Source organism: Piliocolobus tephrosceles, chromosome 6 (assembly GCF_002776525.5).
Source record: "Piliocolobus tephrosceles isolate RC106 chromosome 6, ASM277652v3, whole genome shotgun sequence".
NCBI classification, from domain to species: domain Eukaryota; kingdom Metazoa; phylum Chordata; class Mammalia; order Primates; family Cercopithecidae; genus Piliocolobus; species Piliocolobus tephrosceles.
This window is the reverse complement of record NC_045439.1, coordinates 138,108,622-138,126,798: the sequence shown is the minus strand read 5'-3', so window position 1 is coordinate 138,126,798 and position 18,177 is coordinate 138,108,622. Positions and strand designations below refer to the sequence as shown.

The window sequence follows — 18,177 nt, the reverse complement described above, 5'->3', positions numbered from 1 at the left end:
GAGCTGAGCCCAGATCATGTGGCTGGCTTAGAGTGGGACTTCTCTGAACCCTCACTAGCTCTCAGTTTCTGGTATATCTGGAAGGAAAACTGACAGCACATCTCTCTTTTTTAACTCAAGTTCCACCTGGGCCGAATTTGGCTTTTCTGAGAGCAAAGTCTCTCTTAGGTTGTTTAGGCTGTTGTGATCCTTGGTTCTGGCCTCATCCAAATGCAGGACTTCTGGATTTTCTTTTTCTGGTGGTTGCATCTTTTGTTTTCTGGAGGGACAGGGAACAGTGTTAATCAGGGGGGCTGAGTGTTTGGGGCAGGACTGGATCTCCCAAATGGCTTAAAGAATCTGAAGGGAAAATTCTGTGTGCAGTTTGGGAGCTTCTAGGGGAGAAGCAGCAATGGTTGGATATTTCTTCAACAGAGAAATGACTTACGCTTGGGTGTGTGTCATTTCAAGGAATCCTTACTGTCACCTGTGAGCTCAAGTATCATTGCCACCTCCCCCCACCACCTTCCAAGTGAGGAAATGTAGTTCATGGAGGCCAGGTGCAGTGGCTCATGCCTGTAATCCCAGCACTTTGGGAGGCTGAGGCGGGTGGATCACTTGAGGCCAGGTGTTTGAGACCAGTCTGGCCAACATAGCAAAATTCCGTCTCTACTAAAAATACAAAAATTATCTGGGTGTGGTTGTGCCTGTAATTGCAGCTACTTGGGACACTGAAGCAGGAGAATCACTTGAACCTGGGAGGCAGAGGTTGCAGTGAGCTGAGATTGCACCATTGCACTCCATCCTAGGCAAGAGAGAGACTGTCTCAAAAAAAAAAAAAAAAAAAAAAGCTAAGCATGCACATAGTTGAGGTGTGCACTTAAGCCTCCTGACTCTTGATTCCTGTGTTCTTTTCACCTAACCACACTGTCTCTAACCTTGGACTGTTATCCTACTTAGCACAGGTCCTTGTCACCACACACCTCATCCCTCACACTACTGTAGGAAATTTCTAACTAATCTCTCTGCTTCTGGGTGTTTCCTTCTCTAAACCATCCTAGGCACACCACCAGTCATGTTTCTAAAACCCCGTCGTGTACACATCACTCCCCTCCCCCAACCACCTTCATTGGCTCCCACTACCCACTTCCTTAACCTTCTAATAACTCCCACCCACGAGTCTGTCCTCTCTCCAGATTGGTTTTATTCAAGGTACCCCTAGACTTTCTGGCCATAGTGGAGGGACCCAGTGGTGGTAAGCTGTCAGCCCAGAGATTCTGCCTGGGTCGTAGGGGGAACAGGTCTGCTGTACCTGTGGACAGCCACTCATCTCTGAGTTGACCTTGCTGAGGTGCATGTGTCCTGACAGGGTGAGAGGGGCAAGCTCCCCTTCTGAATGGCTACACTCCCCCAGGTCATGCCTGCTTCCTGTCCAGGGCCAGGGGGTGGTAATCAGGGACTGTTGCTGTTTTTTGTTTTGTTTTGTTTTTAACAGCTTTGGGTTCTCAAAGGACACTGAAAGCTGAATTTTGCTGTCCCAAAGGGTGGACAGCCATGATCCCTAAGTGACCCCTCTCTAGGTTTCCCTCTGGGAAGGCAGGGCCTCTACCCCTCAGAGACCACCCCATCCCCTCAGGACCAGCTCCTCACCTGCTTGCCTGGATGCTCCTTCCCAGGAGGAACATGCTTATCATGACCACCACAGCCGCCAGGGCAAGGATGGAGTAATTCCAGGGAGATGCTGGGGAGGGACACACACGACAGAGCCCTGAGGAGTGGCCAGGCACCTCTCAAGCCCACTAACAGCTGGGCCCTGGGCTCAGACCCAGCTTACAGTATCAACTGTCCTTTGCGTGGAGACCCTAATCCAAGATGAGCCCCTTGCCCTGGGGCACTCCCAGTGTAACAGGTGGGAGGGTGGAAGACACAGTCTCTACTCTGGAGAAGCCCTAATCTAATGGAGGAGACAGTGCTGCAGTTAAATAACAGTGGGGCCACAGGGGTGAAGGGCAGAGGCCTGCAGAGGGCAGGGGACAGGTGGGCCAAGATAAACTTTACAGTCTTGAGTTTTGCCAGGGGCTGGCACAAGGCAAAGAAAGAAGGCTGGGTGCAGTGGCTCACACCTATAATCCCAGCACTTTGGGAAGCCGAGTCAGGTGGATCACCTGAGGTCAGGAGTTCAAGACCAGCCTGGCCAACATGGTGAAACCCTGTCTCTACTAAAAATACAAAAATTAGCCGGGTGTGGTGGTGTACCCCTGTAATCTCAGCTACTTGGGAGGCTGAGAATCACTTGAATCCAGGAGGCAGAGCTTGCAGTGAGCCATGATTGCGCCACTGCACTCCAACCTGGGCAACAGGGTGACCCTGCCTCAAAAAAAAAAAAAAAAAAAAAAAAAAAAAAAAAAAAAGGAAGAAGGCAGGGAGAAGGGTGGAAGGAATGGCAACTGCCCACAGAGAATACATAAAGTAACTAAACTGAATGTGGATACTCAAGATTTGTCCATGCTGTAGCAAAATGAAGGAGGGTCCAGCCTCAGAGCTTTTGCATTTGCTGTCTTCCCTCCAGGAATGTTCCTCCCCCAAATTATCTGCATAGCTAACTCCTTAGTTTCCTGCAAGTCACCTGCCTGATGATAAAAATGTTACCTTTTTAGTGAGGCCTTCCTTGACCACATTACTGCCCTTGCTACATACTTCCTATTCTCTTTCTCTGTTTAATTTTTCTTTTTATTACTCATCACCAATGCACTATGCATTTTAGTTATTTTTAATCCCCACTAGAATGTATGCTCCATGAAGGCAGAGATTTTTATCGTATTTTGTTCACTATTGTCGCCCCAGTGCTGAGAACACTGTCTGGTATAAAGTAGGAGCTTAATAAATGTTGTGATGATTGGAGGGCTGCATAAATAAGCGACCACACCCTGAGAAAAGGAAGGGGCGGTCCAACAAGAGCCCTCTGGGTACTGAGACACCCCAGACTGAGTCCCTGTCTTGGAGGAAATGTGCCGCCTAACCTGGAGGGGACGACAGTGTCAGGGCCTTCAGCCAAACTCTGCTCTGTGTTGAGGGGCACACCCCGACCCCTGCCGTCAATCTCTCACCACTTACCATTTTCCACACGAAAAAACCAAAGCATCTCTTCCAGCAGCTCTTGGGGCACCACAGTACCAGCTGGGTCTCCGGGAGCCCCCTCACTGTGCTCCATGCCCCTGCTCCTGGTGGTGTGTACCGCTGGCAACGAGGTCCTTAGGCCCCTTAGCCCCAGCAGCCCTCCTTGCCTCCTCGTTTCTGGCCCCTGGGCAGAGAAGCCCTGAAGATTCCTGGAAACAAAGCAGAGAGCATGACTGGATATCCCACCCGAGTTTGATCTCCCTCCGTGCCCAAATCCAGATCCCTCTGGCCCAAAGTTATGGGACCCAAACGACCCGAACGAACCCAGGAGCACGTGGAGCCTGGACGGGCAGAGTCTGTAGAAGCGGGTGACTCAAATCTTTATTAAAAGCCATGGCATTTGTGGAGGAGCACTGATCTGGGAGTGAGGATGACTGAGCCACTGACGGGCTCTGGGACCCTTGCAAAGGACATCTCGGGTCTTCGCCCGTCCAGAGTCCCCACCTGGCTTCTACGAGCCCACAGCGCGCCCACGCGTTGCCGTAGCAACTGTCCCATGAGTGTCATGCGATAGCCAATCACAGGCCTGTGTTTCCCCACGTGTCAAAGGCTGGGCCTATCACGCCTCACTCCTGGGAATTGGCACGCCTACGACACAGAGAGGAGAAAAGGGAAAAGTGCCAGAGGCAAACAGCTGCGGGCTCCTGATGCTGAGAGGGCACCCCCTGCCCCGATCCCGAGAGCTTTTTTTGTTTGTTTGTTTTTTGTTTTTTGGACAAGTTATCAGCAGAATTGGTTTCTGTTGTTTGCAAGGGAAGAACCTGAACCCATGCTCTCTGGATAAATCCTTTACTTCCTGTAGGCCTATTTCCGTCCCAACTATTAATAATAAACTGAACCTCAGTCAATCTCAAAACAGTCAGACATTTTGACATCTTGTACTACCTGTACTATTACTACTTAATATAAAATGTTCTAGCATCTATACTTTAAAAAACAAAAAGAAATAGGTAAAATTAATTTTGACAACATATATTATTCGGGCCAATATCAAAATTACTAAGTTATTTTGCTTATTTGCTTTTTTTTTTTTTTTTTGAGACGAAGTCTCACTCTGTCGCCAAGGCTGGAGTGCAGTGGCACGATCTCTGCCCACTGCAACCTCTGCTTCCTGGGTTCAAGCGATTCTCCTGTCTCAGCCTCCTAAGTAGTTGGATTTACAGGCGCATTTCACTACCGCCTGGCTAATTTTTGTATTTTTAGTAGAGATGTGGTTTCACCATGTTGGGCAGGCTGGTCTCGAACTCTTGACCTCAGGTGATCCGCCTGCCTTGGCCTCCCGAAGTACTGGGATTACAGTCGTGAGCCACTGCACCCGGCCCAATAACACATTTTTTAAAAGGACACACATTAAACACATTAAACTGTCTCTTGGGGAGGAGGAAGGGAGCAGGAATGGAGATAAACGTAACTAAAATAAAACAAGAGAAGGGTTTTGAACAGATCAATTATAAAACATGCCATAGGACACCAAGAAAAAAAGTGTACAGGGAGGATTGAAGCATTCTCAGGCCACCTCACACTCTGTCACTGCCTTAGGAGCTCAAAAATCTCAGACCCAAATAGCCTTTGGACACTCAGCCAGGGGCATTCAAAAACAACTGGATGGCAAACAGCCAGACAGAAAATCAGAGTATCAACAAAAGGACTAGCTTTACATCAGAGTTTCCTCTAGCACTAAATGCTCTGAGAAAACTAAAAAGGCGTATCTACAAATTGTAAGGGAAAATATTTTGACACAAATACAATACTGACTTAAGCTTTTCATATGTGAATGATCATTCATATGTCAAGGTGGAGACGGAAGTCAGGGAGAAAAAAAGACCTTTCTTAGACTTTTTTTTTTTTTTTTTTGAGACAGAGTCCTTGGTGTCCTATAGCTCTGTCGCCCAGGCTAGAGTGCAGTGACATGATCTCAGCTCACTGCAACCTACGCCTCCTGGATTCAAGCAGTTCTTGTTTGTGCCTCCACCTCCCAAGTAGTGGGACTACAGGTGCCTGCCACCACACCCGGCTATTTTTTGTATTTTTAGTAATGATGGGGTTTCACCCTGTTTCCCAGGCTGGTCTTGAACTCGTGACATCAGGTGATCCACTCGTCTCAGCCTCCCAAAGTGCTAGGAATACAGGCCCGAGCCACCGTGCCTAGCCTTTTCTCAGACTTTTAAGGACTCACATGCACACTGCCTATTTACTCATTTGAAGGAGATTCTATCTATCTATCTATCTATCTATCTATCTATCTATCTATCATCCATCTATCTATCTATCTGCCTACCTACCCATCTAAAATCATGGAAAGACAAAGTTACAGGAATGGCCAACAGATGTGATCTTGTGTTCTAGCTCCAACTGACTGTCCAGAGCACTGTCCAAGAAGGATTGTGACATTCCATCAAGTCTCAGACGTAAAAGTGCCTGGATTGATTAGTAACATCAGCCACAGGCTCCTGTCCCATATGCAAACCCCCTGAACTCACAGAGAAAAGTGTTGAAGTTGAGAAACCAAACACAATATTCCTCTAGGGTGTGGGATGAGATTTAGACACATGGGACATGCACACTGACCACTTCTGTATTGTGTGGCTTCTTATGGGTATATACTACCTTCATGAGAACAATACATGTAATTCCATTTTAATGTATTTATATGTATATTTTGTGTATTTGTATGCTTTTTTTTTTTTTTTTTTTTGAGATGGAGTTTTGTTTTTGTTGCCCAGGCTGGAGTGCAATGGTGTGATCTCAGCTCACTGTAACCACCGCCTCCCAGGTTCAAGAAATTCTCCTGCCTCAGTCTCCTGAGTAGCTGGAATTACAGGCATGTGCCACCACACCCAGCTAATTTTTATATTATTAGTAGAGACGGGATTTCACCATGTTTGCCAGGTTGGTCTTGAACTCCAGACGTCAGGTAATCCGCCCGCCTCGGCCTCCCAAAGTGCTGGGATTACAGGTGTGAGCCACTGCGCCCAGCCTTTGTATGCATTTTTATTATTTTTTTAATCTTTTGTTATTTTTTATTTTTTTGAGACGGAGTCTCACCCTGTCGCCCAGGCTGGAGTGCAGTGGCCGGATCTCAGCTCACTGCAAGCTCTGCCTCCCGGGTTTACGCCATTCTCCTGCCTCAGCCTCCCAAGTAGCTGGGACTACAGGTGCCTGCCACCTCGCCCAGCTAGTTTTTTGTATTTTTTTAGTAGAGACGGGGTTTCACCGTATTAGCCAGGATGGTCTCGATCTCCTGACTTCGTGATCTGCCCGTCTCGGCCTCCCAAAGTGCTGGGTTTACAGGCTTGAGCCACCGTACCCAGCCCCTGTATGCATTTTTAAATGTAGGTATTTATTGTACCTTTTGAGACAACAGTTCCAATTTTGGATATTTAATTAATGGAACTAATCAGATCAGTGTACAAAGACGCAGATAAGCTACTGTCCACAGTGGAGTGGTGTTTGTTGTTTTTGTTTTTTGAGACAGAGTCTGGCTCTGTCACCCAGGCTGGAGTGTAATGGCACTATCTGGGCTCACTGCAACCTCCATCTCCCGAGCACAAGCAACCCTCCCCCCTCAGCCTCCTGAGCAGCTGGTACAACAGGCATGTGCCACCACGCCTGGCTAATTTTTGTATTTTTTGTAGAGACAAGGTTTCATCATGTTGCCCAGGCCGGCCTTGAACTTCTGAGTTCAAGCGACCTGCCCACCTTGTCCTCCCAAAATGCTGGGATTACAGGCATGAGCCACCAAACCTGGCCAAAGTATGTTTAAAATACGTTTAATATTGTTACAATAAACACATACTGACCAACAAAAAACTAAAATGACAAACTGGATACAAATCTAGAAACGAGAGTCGACCCTCTCTGGCTTTGTCAGATGCCGCAGAAACAAAGGACATATTTCTTTCTCTTTTTTTGAGACAGAGTTTCACTCTTGTTGCCCAGGCTGGAGTATAATGGCACCATCTCAGCTCACTGCAACCTCCGCCTCCCGGGTTCAAGTGATTCTCCTGCCTCAGCTTCCCGAGTAACTGGGATTATAGGCACCCGCCACCACAACCAGCTAATTTTTATATTATTAGTAGAGACGGGGTTTTACCACATTGGCCAGGCTGGGCTTGAATTTCTGACCTGAGGTGATCCATCCTCCTCAGCCTCCCAAAGTGCTGGGATTACAGGCATGAGCCACCACATCTGGCCAATTTTGTATTTTTAGTAGATATGGGGTTTCACCACGTCGGCCGGGGTGATCTCGAACTCCTGACCTCAGGTGATCAATCTGCCTCGGCCTCCAAAAATGCTGGGATTACAGGCGTGAGCCACTGCGCCTGGCCAAAGACATATTTCTATCAAAGCACATATCCAGTTTGCTTCTAGAGTGAGTATCATGTTGTTATTTGCATGATTAAATTAAACTTTATGCCTTATTTGCATTTCATTAGTTTTGCCTTTAATGTTCTTTTCTTGTTCCAGGATCCCATTTAGGATGTCATACTGCATTTAGTTGTCTTGTCTCCTTAGGCCCCTCGGGGAGATCCCTGCATTTTAAACAGGGCTTAACCATGTTATTGGACTGTGACTTCTGCCAAAGACCTGGGCCACCCATCCCCAAGGCAAGATGAGGACACTCACCCTGGATCCTGAGTTCCTGAGGACTGCCTTGATCTGCTGTTGGGAGCAGCACCAATTTCTGTAATCTTCCTCTTTCTCTTCTTTATGGGAGAACAGGATAGTCTTTGCACTGGAGCTCTCCCAGACAGTAACAGCTGTCACTTAGGGGACAGTGCCTGGAGAGCCTGCAGCAGCTCAACCCATCTGCTAGCTCTGGCCTTAGCACACACCCAGGCCTGGAGCCTCCTCTATCACTCCGGGGTGAGTGACCTCTTGAATGAATGGACTCAGAGTGCAAACAGACTCCACCTGACTTTCACAATCCGAAAGCACAGGAGTCCAGTGCTTTCTTTCTTACGTGTTGGCTTCTAGTAAAGAGAAAACATCCGGATCCTCTGGGCAGGCAGGAGAATGAACTGCAGAGGACCTGTGGTCTGTGGGTTCCATCACTGCAGGGGGATATGTAGTGTGCCCACTCCAGGTCTCTGTTGCCCAATATCATCATCAATACTTAACCACGGAGCAGGGAGCCAGGCTGGCCTTTTACAGCCTGTGCTTTCTCATAGTGAAGGTCATGGCATCATGTGAATTCCTCACAAGGAGCTGTAAAATATGACCTTTGGAGGTGGGGGTTGGGAAAGGCCGTGTGAGCACCAGTGACCCAGAGGGTAGGAAGCAGGCCAAGGCAAGCAATTTGGTGGGAAGTAGGAATGAGGTGCTCCTCCCACCTGGGCAGCGCCATTCAACTCTGATAGTCTATGGACTTTTCCATCAACTGGCTCCGTGCATCTTAAGCAATCATGGTTGGTTTAGTGAGGAGTGGGCTTATTTCACATAAGCCCACTCCTGTGTCTTTTTTTTTTTTTTTTTTGAGATGGAGTCTGGCTCTGTCACCCAGGCTGGAGTGCAGTGGTGCAATCTTGGCTCACTGCAACCTCTGCCTCCCCAGTTCAAGCAATTCTCCTGCCTCAGCTTCCCAAGTAGCTGGGACTACAGGTACGTGCCATCATGCCTGGTTAATTTTTTGTATTTTTAGTAGAGATGGGGTTTCACTGTGTTAGCCAGGGTGGTCTCGATCTCCTGACCTCGTGATCTGCCCACCTCAGACTCCCAAAGTGCTGGGATTACAGGCGTGAGCCACCAGGCCCAGCTGCCCACTCTTATTTCTTACTTCACAAATGAAACAGAGGCTGAGTGAGGTCATATGTCAAGCCCAAACTCCTCTATGAGTTAAACATTAGTCAACAATGTATACTGTGTGTACATGGGGCAGAGGAAAGAAGACCCAACAGGGAACCGAGGGGCTGCCTGGAACTCCAGCTCCTCCTCATTTTTTAATGCATTCATTTATTCATTGAATAAATGTTACTTGAGTATCTACTGTGTAGATACATGGTAAATAAGATGAGTGAGAGCCCCACTGTCTTGGAGCTCGAACTCCAGGGGAGATAGACAGCCAACAAAAAGTAAGCAAAAACATAATTAAAAGATAATTACAGCAGTGATCATTTCTGTGAACATCCTTTTTTTTTTTTTTTTTTTTTTTGGAGATGGAGTCTCACTCTGTCACCCAAGCTGGAGTGCAGTGGCTGGATCTCAGCTCACTGCAAGCTCCGCCTCCCGGGTTTACGCCATTCTCCTGCCTCAGCCTTCCCAGTAGCTGGGACTACAGGTGCCCGCCACCTCACCCAGCTAGTTTTTTGTATTTTTTAGTAGAGACGGGGTTTCACCGTGTTAGCCAGGATGGTCTCGATCTCCTGACCTTGTGATCCGCCCATCTCGGCCTCCCAAAGTGCTGGGATTACAGGCTTGAGCCACCGTGCCTGGCCCTCTGTGAATCTATACTAAAAACTGAATGATGAAGGGTTAAAAATGCAAACACCTGAAAAAGCAAGTACAAAGGCCGGGCATGGTGGCTCATGCCTGTAATCCCAGCACTTTGGGAGGCCAAGGTGGGTGTATCACCTGAGGTCAGGAGTTCAGGATCAGCCTGACCAACAAGGTGAAACCCCGTCTCTACTAAAAACAAAAAAATTAGACAGGTGTGGTGGTAGGCACCTGTAGTCCCAGCTACTCAGGAGGCTGAGACAGGAGAACTTCTTGAACCCGGGAGGCGGAGGTTGCAGTAAGCTGAGATCACACCACTGCACTGCAGCCTGGGTGACAGAGTGAGACTTCATCTCAAAAAAAGAAAAAAAAAAAAAGAAAGAAAGCAGGTACAAAGACACTGAAGAAATAATGAGCTGAATGTGTCTGGGACAAAAAGGTGGCCAATATAGCTGAATCATAGTGATGAGGGGGAAGTGGCATGGAATAAAGTCGGAGGATAGACAGGAGTGGATCATGGAGGGCCTTGTAAAACAGGGTAAGGTGTTATATTTTACCCTCAAAGTGATGAGAAGCTGCTGGAGGGTTTAGGCAGGGAAGTGACGTGATCTAATTGACATTTGTCTAAGACCACTTGGCTCTCTGGGTGGAAAATGGATTGTAAGAGAGCAAGAGAGGAACAGGGAGACCATTGGGAGTCTGTTATATTCATTCAGGCCAAACATATTAGTAGTTTGGACCACGCTGGTAGCAGTGGAGATGATGAGAAACGGTCAGATTCAGGGTGCATTTTGGAGAGAAAGGTAGTTGATAGATTTCAAGAGAGAAACTCAACACGAACACTCTTAAACACAAAAGGAATTTACGGTGGCTCAAGCCTGTAATCCCAGCACTTTGGGAGGCCGAGACGGGCGGATCACGAGGTCAGGAGATCGAGACCATCCTGGCTAACATGGTGAAACCCCGTCTCTACTAAAAATACAAAAAATTAGCCGGGCGAGGTGGCCGGCGCCTGTGGTCCCAGCTACTCGGGAGGCTGAGGCAGGAGAATGGCGTGAACCCAGGAGGCGGAGGTTGCAGTGAGCTGAGATCCAGCCACTGCACTCCAGCCTGGGCGACAGAGCAAGACTCCGTCTCAAAAAAAGAAAAGGTTAAAAAAAAAGGGCAGGGTGGAGCTGACCTGAGGCATATGGGAACCAGGGATTTGAAAATCCCTGGTGTTTTGTTTCTGTGGCTCTTTCCCTGCTTTTGTCTCGCTGTCAGCCTCATCCCCCCAGGCTGGCCACCTCCAGGAAGTTTGACCAGATGATAGGAAACTCAGGCTCACACTCTTACAGCTGCAGGGGAAGTAGTTACTTTTCTTAGCTCTTGTTTAAAAATTCCTGGGAAATGACTCTAATTGTCCAGGCTAAGTCATGTACCCATCTCTTGGATCAATTGTTATGGCTAGGGAGGGGAGTACAACAGATAGCCAACCCAGAGCTCATGCCTGTTGGGTAGCCAGGAGAGCCAGGAGAGACTGTTGGGTAGCCAGCGTGAGCTGGACAGCCCACGCCATGTGGGTGCCTGAAGCAACCATTTGACCACAATCCCCCTTGTCTGCCTCGGAGGAGTGTTGTGGTACTCTAATGGGATGGTGTCCCCTTAATAAGGAGCCTGCACAATCCCAGGTTCTCCACTCTTCTGCTTCTGTGCCTTTTCTCTCCCTCCTCTTACCCTAGCTCTTTCCACTATGGCCTATCCAATAACTTGTTCCATGGTTGCCATGTGCCAGGCATTATGCCAATGATAAACAGTCGAAAGCATTGTCCCTGCCCTCATGGAGACTCCAGTCTAGCAGAACAGGCAGATGGGTGTTCCTCATGTCATCACAACTTTTGTGTGACAAGTGCCACGAAGGAAACGTACACATGGAGATGAGAGCACATCACCAAGCCCTCCTTTCCTCACAGCATCAATATCATTCCTGGCCAATAAATCCTACCTTGAAATCTCTCCTGACTTCTCCAGACCCTTATCTCCCTGCCTAGAATATGATAGACAGAATATGATAGACAGTCAGCAGTGGAGTGGAGTGGAAAGGGCTTTTGGCTTTCCTCTGCTATTCTGGTATCTGTCACCTGCTGACCCTTCGAGCCTCAGCTTAAATGTCATCTTCTTAGGGAGGCCTTCCATATCAGTTGAGAATTGTGTTTGGCTCTGCGTAACAAAGACCCAATGTCAGTGGTTTAAACCATAAGAGTTTATTTTCTCATAGAAGAATGTCAGAAGTAACCTGTTATTAATGTCATAAGACCAAGGAAATCAGGGCTGAGGTTTCTAAGATTCCCTCATGGCCCCAAGATAGCTGATGCAGCTCCTGCCATATCCAAGTTCCAAGCAGAAAAAAAAGCAAAAGGGAAAAGGACAAAAAAGTATGACCATGCTCCATAGTAATCAAATAACCTATCTGAGAGTAAACTCAGATAATACAGAGAACTAAGATCAAGGGAATTATTCCCAGAAAACAGTAGCAAGGGCAGCCAGGTGGGCTAATCAGAGAACTTACTCTACTGCCAGGGTGGAGGTCTTCACAGGTCATGCCCAGCAGGATTTGATAACTGTCATGGGCCTGTGACTGCCGTGTGGACTGTAGCACAGCCTGCTAATTTCCCCTCAGATTACATTCTTCCCTTCTTTTAATAAGACAATCCTCTAAATTTTAAAGGCATATGGCCACCCAACTAGAAACTGCATTTCCCAGGCCGGGCATGGTGGCTCATGCCTGTAATCCCAGCACTTTGGGAGGCCGAGGTGGGCGGATCACGAGGTCAGGAGTTTAAGACCAGCCTGGTGATACCCCATCTCTCCTAAAACTACAAATTAGCTGGGCATGGTGGTGTGCACCTCTAATCCCAGCTACTCAGGAGACTGAGGCAGGAGAATCACTTGAACCTGGGAGGTGGAGGTTGCAGTGAGCCAAGATCACGCCATTGTACTCCAGCCTGGGTGACAGAACAAGACTCCATCTTAAATAAATAAATAAATAAAAATCAATTAATTAAAAAATAAATAAAAAGAAAAAATAAACAAATCAAAAAAAAATTAATGAACCTACTTTTCCCAGATTCCTTGCAGTCATAAGTGGTCCTTTGACTAAGTTTTGGCCGAAATAGACCTGAGAAGTGATTGCAACTTCAGAATCACTTTTTAAAAAAATTTATACAAACTTTTTTTTTTATTGGAGTATATATACAGGAAAGTACACAAATGTTAAGCTCAGTGAATTTTCACTTGTGGACAGTCATGCATGGGAACATATGCCATCCAGATCAACAAATAGAACAATTGCACCACTGCCCACTGTACTCCAGCCTAAGCAACAGAGTAAGACCCTGTCTCTAAAAGAAAAAAAGAAAAAGAAATAGAACATTTCCAGATCTCAGAAGTCTTCTCTTGTCACTATCCCTTACAGAGGCAACCTGACTTTTAATATCATAGATTAATTTTGTCTGTTTTTATACTTTATATAATGTAATTAATCAATATGCAATCTTTTGTGTCAGCTTCTTTTGCTCAACATTATACTTGTGAGATTCATCCGTGTTGTGTATAGTTGTGGTTCCTTCATTCCTGTTGTAGCGTAGTATTCTATTGTGTGACTATGCTGCACTATTTCTACTTGTGGATCATATTTTTATGAGAAAATTCAACCCCTCCACTTCCTCCTTCCTCTTTCTGGAACACAGATATGATGGTGGAAAGGTCAGGACAGGGGTTGTTAACCTATGGACCAAGTCTTTTTTTTTTTTTTTTTTTTTGAGATGGAATCTCGCTCTGTCGCCAGGCTGGAGTGCAGTGGGGAGATCTTGGCTCACTGCAACCTCCACCTCCCGGGTTCAAGCGAGTCTCCTTCCTCAGCCTCCCAAGTGGTTGGGACTACAGGCACGCACCACCATGCCCAGCTAATTTTTGTATTTTTAGTAGAGATGGGGTTTCACCATGTTGGCCAAAATGTTCTCGATCTCTTGAACTCGTGATCCGCCCACCTTGGCCTCCCAAAGTGCTGGAATTACAGGCATGAGCCACCGTGCCTGGCCTATGGGCCAAATCTGACCTGCAGAATGGTTTTGTAAAAAAAAAAAAAAAAAAAAAAATCTTACTGGGACACGCTATGCTCATTCGTTTACATATTGTCTAGCGTTGCTTTGGCATTACATTAGCAGAATTGAGCAGTTGTGACGATTGGCCCACAAAACCTAAAATATTTGCCATTTGGTCCTCATTTACCAAACAAAAAAAAATTTGCTGGCTGGGCACAATGACTTACGCCTGTAATCCCAGCACTTTGGTAGGCCGAGGCAGGTAGATCATGTTAGTTCAGGAGCTCGAGACCAGCCTGGGCAACATGGTGAAACCCTGTCTTTACTGAAAATACAAAATTAGCCAGGCTGTTGATGTATGCCTGCAGTCCCAGCTACTCGGGAGGCTGAGGCAGGAGGATCACTTGAACCTGGTAGGTGGAGGTTGCAGTGAGCCAAGATCACACCACTGTACTCCAGCCTGGGCAATAGAATGAGACCCCTTCTCAAAAAAAAAAGTTTACCAACCCAGACAGCAAGACAGAAGGAATCTGATCTCTTGAATGACCTCAGGTAGCTGAGCAGCCTACCTGCCCTGGACCACCTATCCGCTTCTGAAAGTGTTATGTACAGGAAAAGTTTGGGGATCTCCCTGTTACAGAAACTTACCCTGTACTGTAACTAATACATACATTCTGCATGTTTAAAAATGGTTTATTGGATAAGTATATAACATGGCAGCAGAATTAACTTCTAGTCCTGTCCATCTTTGCTACTGACCAGCTGTGTGATCTTGAGCTAGTCACTGGGACCTCAAGTTTTTATCAAAATGCATTAAGGTTCTATAAGGAGTGAAAAAGCAAAGGATTTTAGAAACTATGATCAGAAGGAGCCAATTGTGTAATGACAAAGTGCAGGCCCTTTAAACATGGGAGATTTCCACCTGGGGTCAACCGGTTGGCTTATCTGCTAAATAAGGTAAAACACCAGTATGAAAGAGAACTTTTTCCCTAAATTGTGATGGATGCACGAGGGTAGGGAATACCCACTCAGCTGTCCAGAAACCTGACCCTCAGCTGGATTGCAGAGGACCCTTTAACCTCAGCTCAGGGTTAAGTTCCAGGAGGCAGAGTCTTGCCCTGACCTTCAGGGCCTAAGGCTAAGTATCTTCCTGAGTCTCAGCCTCCTGTCTCCCCATGCTGAAGATGTGATGACTGCTAGGCTGACAGCCAGCAAAGGTTTCAAAGTGGTGGAAACTGCTCTGCATTTCCAGGGCAGGCTGTTCTGCTCCTTGGGGTGGCCATCTGTCATCAGCTGGCGCCAGGAGGGGTAGACAGGCCCTTGGCTAGCTGTTTGTTCTCACCCTCATTTTCAAAAGCATCACTTACATGTAGAAGCCAGTTTAACAATTCAGTTTGAACAATAGTTCTTCCAAGTCCCTAACGGCAGCACGTTATCTTCTCAGTAAACTTCATGGAAAATAAAATGAAATCTGAAAGTGGTGATGTAAGGAAATGATGACACATGGGAGCAGAGATGTATGTTCAAGAATGTTCACTGCAACATTGTTTAAAATAGCAAAAAGGAAAAAAAGGAGTGGGCATGGTGGCTTCTGCCTGTAATCCCAGCACTTTGGGAGGCTGAGGCAGGAGGATCACTTGAGCCCAGAGTCCGAGACCAGCCTGGGCAACAAAGTGAGACCCAATCTGTAAAAAAATATTAACCAGGCATGGTGGCATACATCTGTGGTCCCAGCTATTTGGGAGGCTAAGGCAGGAGGCTTGCTTGAGCCCAGGAGGTTGAGGCTGCAGTGAGGCATGATCCACCACTGTACTCCAGCCTGGGCGACAGAGTGAGATGCTGTCTCAAAAAAAATTTCTTTGTTTTTGTTTTTGTTGTTGGCCAGGCGCGGAGGCTCACGCCTGTAATCCCAGCACTTTGGGAAGCCAAGGCGGGCAGATCACCTGAGGTCAGGAGTTCGACCAGCCTGGCCAACATGGTGAAACCCCATCTCTACAAAATTATGAAAGAAATTAGCTGGGCATGATGGTGGGTACTTGTAATCCCAGCTACTCGGGAGGCTGAGGTGGAAGAATCACCTGAAACCGGGAGGCAGAGGTTGCAGTGAGCCAAGATTGTGCCATCGCACTCCAGGCTGGGCGACAGAGTGAGACTCTGTCTCAAAAAAAAAAAAAAAAAAAAAAATTTGTTTTGAAACAAAAATACAAATATCGAGGATCAGAGGAGTGGTTAAATTATAGTACCAATGGAACTACATATGTCTTCTAGGGGCTAATTTTTATGTTAAACTCAGAAGAGGGGAAAAAAAAACAAATAGTGGAATTAGTGAGGGACATTTTTGGAAAAGGTAAGGAAAGTAAGTCCAAAATTATTTCCGGTGAAGCACTGACTTGAGGCCTTCATCTGTAATAGGATGGTTGAGAGGAGTGACAGGTGTTCAAAGGGAAGTCATCTGTATACTGAAGTAAAAGGATCTCCATGACCAAAGTCTTTTTCTTCAGACACAAGTTTTGCTGGAAGCATTTCAAGAATATTTGCAAAATATGGGAAGTCTGGCAAAATCTGGTGTGAAACAGTAAAACCAAGTACAATACGTACTTTCTCCAAGAAAAGATTTTCTGCAGCCACCACCTCAATCCCTTTCATCTTATCGATAGCATTTGAGACTGTCTATGTTGTTGACCCTTATTCATAATCCTTTAATTATTTCTATGTCTTTGACCTCTTGCTCCTGGTTATAGTATAACCAAAAATTTTCTTCAGTCCCCTACTAAACCAGAGTCCAAGAGTAGAATAAAATCAAAGTCTATCAGCCTTTCTTTTAGCTATAGGAGGTGCTTAAAGTTTAATCATTCTCAGACACAGCACTATGAATAGTTTCATTTTGCAGACATATTGTTCAATAATGTTTTTGAGGAATGTCAAACAACTTGGTAAGTAAGAATTGCGTGTTAATTTGTATCAGTTTTGTCCCTCCCATTTACAGGCAAGTAAGCACTCTTTTTTTTTTTTTTTTTTTAAGACAGGTTCTGACTCTGTTGCCTAGGCTGGAGTGGTGTGAACGTGGCTCATTGCAGCTTCAATCTCCTGGGCTCAAGTGATTCTCCCACCTCAGCCTCCCAAGTAGCTAGGACCATAGGTGTGCACCACCACACTTGGCTAATTTTAAAAATTTTGTAGAGACAGGGTCTTGCCCAGGCTGCTTTCAAACTCCTGGCCTCCAGTTATCTTCTGTCTTGGGCTCCCAAAGTGTTGGGATTATAGGTATGAGCCACCATGCCTGGCTTGATTATTTGCAGGCATACTATAGTTAGAGAAAGAAAAAAAAAAAAATTAAGGAAAATTTTGTTTTGCTAAGCATAACCCATTTTACAACAAATTGCATTTTTTGGAGGCATCATCCTTAAATTTACCTGCATATTAATTTATCCATTTGGATTAAATTTTCCATTTAAGATATTCTGGCCAGGCACGGTGGCTCATGCCTGTAATCCCAGCACTTTGGGAGGCCAAGGTGAGTGGATCACCTGAGGTCAGGAGTTTGAGACCAGCCTGGCCAACATTGAAAAACCCCGTCTCTACTAAAAATACAAAAATTAGCTGGGCATGATAGCAGGTGCCTGTAATTCCAGTTACCCGGGAGGCTGAAGTAGGAGAATCGCTTGCTTGAACCCAGGAGGCGGAAGTTGCAGTGAGATAAGATTGTGCCACTGCACTCCAGCCTAGATGACAGAGTCGAAACTCTGTCTCAAAAAAAAAAAAAAAAAAAAAAAAAGATTTTCTACAGTCTTGACTGCCTAGACAGAATATTTAATACATCCTGGATTCTAAGGGGGTTTGGCAAGGTGGGTAGGTATTCTGAGGCATTTGGTCCCTCATTTCTGAAAACTAGATGATCTAAAGTATACAATATTATTCATTTCATGAATTTTGAGGGTCCTCTGAAATAATATAGCAACCAAGGGTAGGACTTGCAAAGCTAATAGTCAGAGAGATTTAGGGTAGTTCCTTTATGTGTGTTGAGAGTTCCTTTCAGTTTGAACATTTAAAGCCTGTTACACTGAGGGTTAGAGATGGAACACAAATGACTAAAGAGATGTTTTTCATATGCCTAGCAGAATATAGAACATAAAAAAAAATACTGACAACATTTCAAAACGCAATCTGAGTTTCATCATTGGTTTCATTCAGTCCTATATAATGAATTCTCCATAGGTGGGTCTTGGGTCAGCAGTCCACATTTGCAGAATTACCTGCTTCTAGACAAAGGCATCCTGGAAATCCTGAGATGTAAGTGCTCTGGTACAATGTGCCAGGCATCCATGTGCAGCAGCAAAGTCAGTTCACACAAAGAGGCCTGAACTCCTGAGTTTACTCCCTGCAGTATCAGTAGTTATATGATGATACACTGTCACTCACTGCTGGTGGGAATGAGTGTGGCCACTCTCATAAAATGGTGTGGCCACTTTGGAAAACAGCTTGTCACTTCTTTTTTTTTTTTTTTTTT

At 46.0% G+C, this 18,177-nt stretch overlaps 1 protein-coding gene across 1 annotated transcript; it reads right to left on the bottom strand.

Annotated features, from left to right (window-relative positions):
• Nucleotides 1–17: 17 nt before the first annotated feature.
• SLC51B (solute carrier family 51 subunit beta) lies at nucleotides 18–3,221 on the bottom strand. The gene is made up of 3 exons (XM_023220643.1): nucleotides 3,094–3,221; nucleotides 1,630–1,720; nucleotides 18–259 (listed from the first exon to the last, which is right to left on the bottom strand). The coding sequence occupies exons 1-3, from the start codon at nucleotides 3,188–3,190 to the stop codon at nucleotides 55–57; spliced, it is 393 nt and encodes a 130-aa protein (XP_023076411.1). The 5' UTR covers nucleotides 3,191–3,221; the 3' UTR covers nucleotides 18–54.
• Between the last annotated feature and the right edge of the window lie 14,956 nt (nucleotides 3,222–18,177).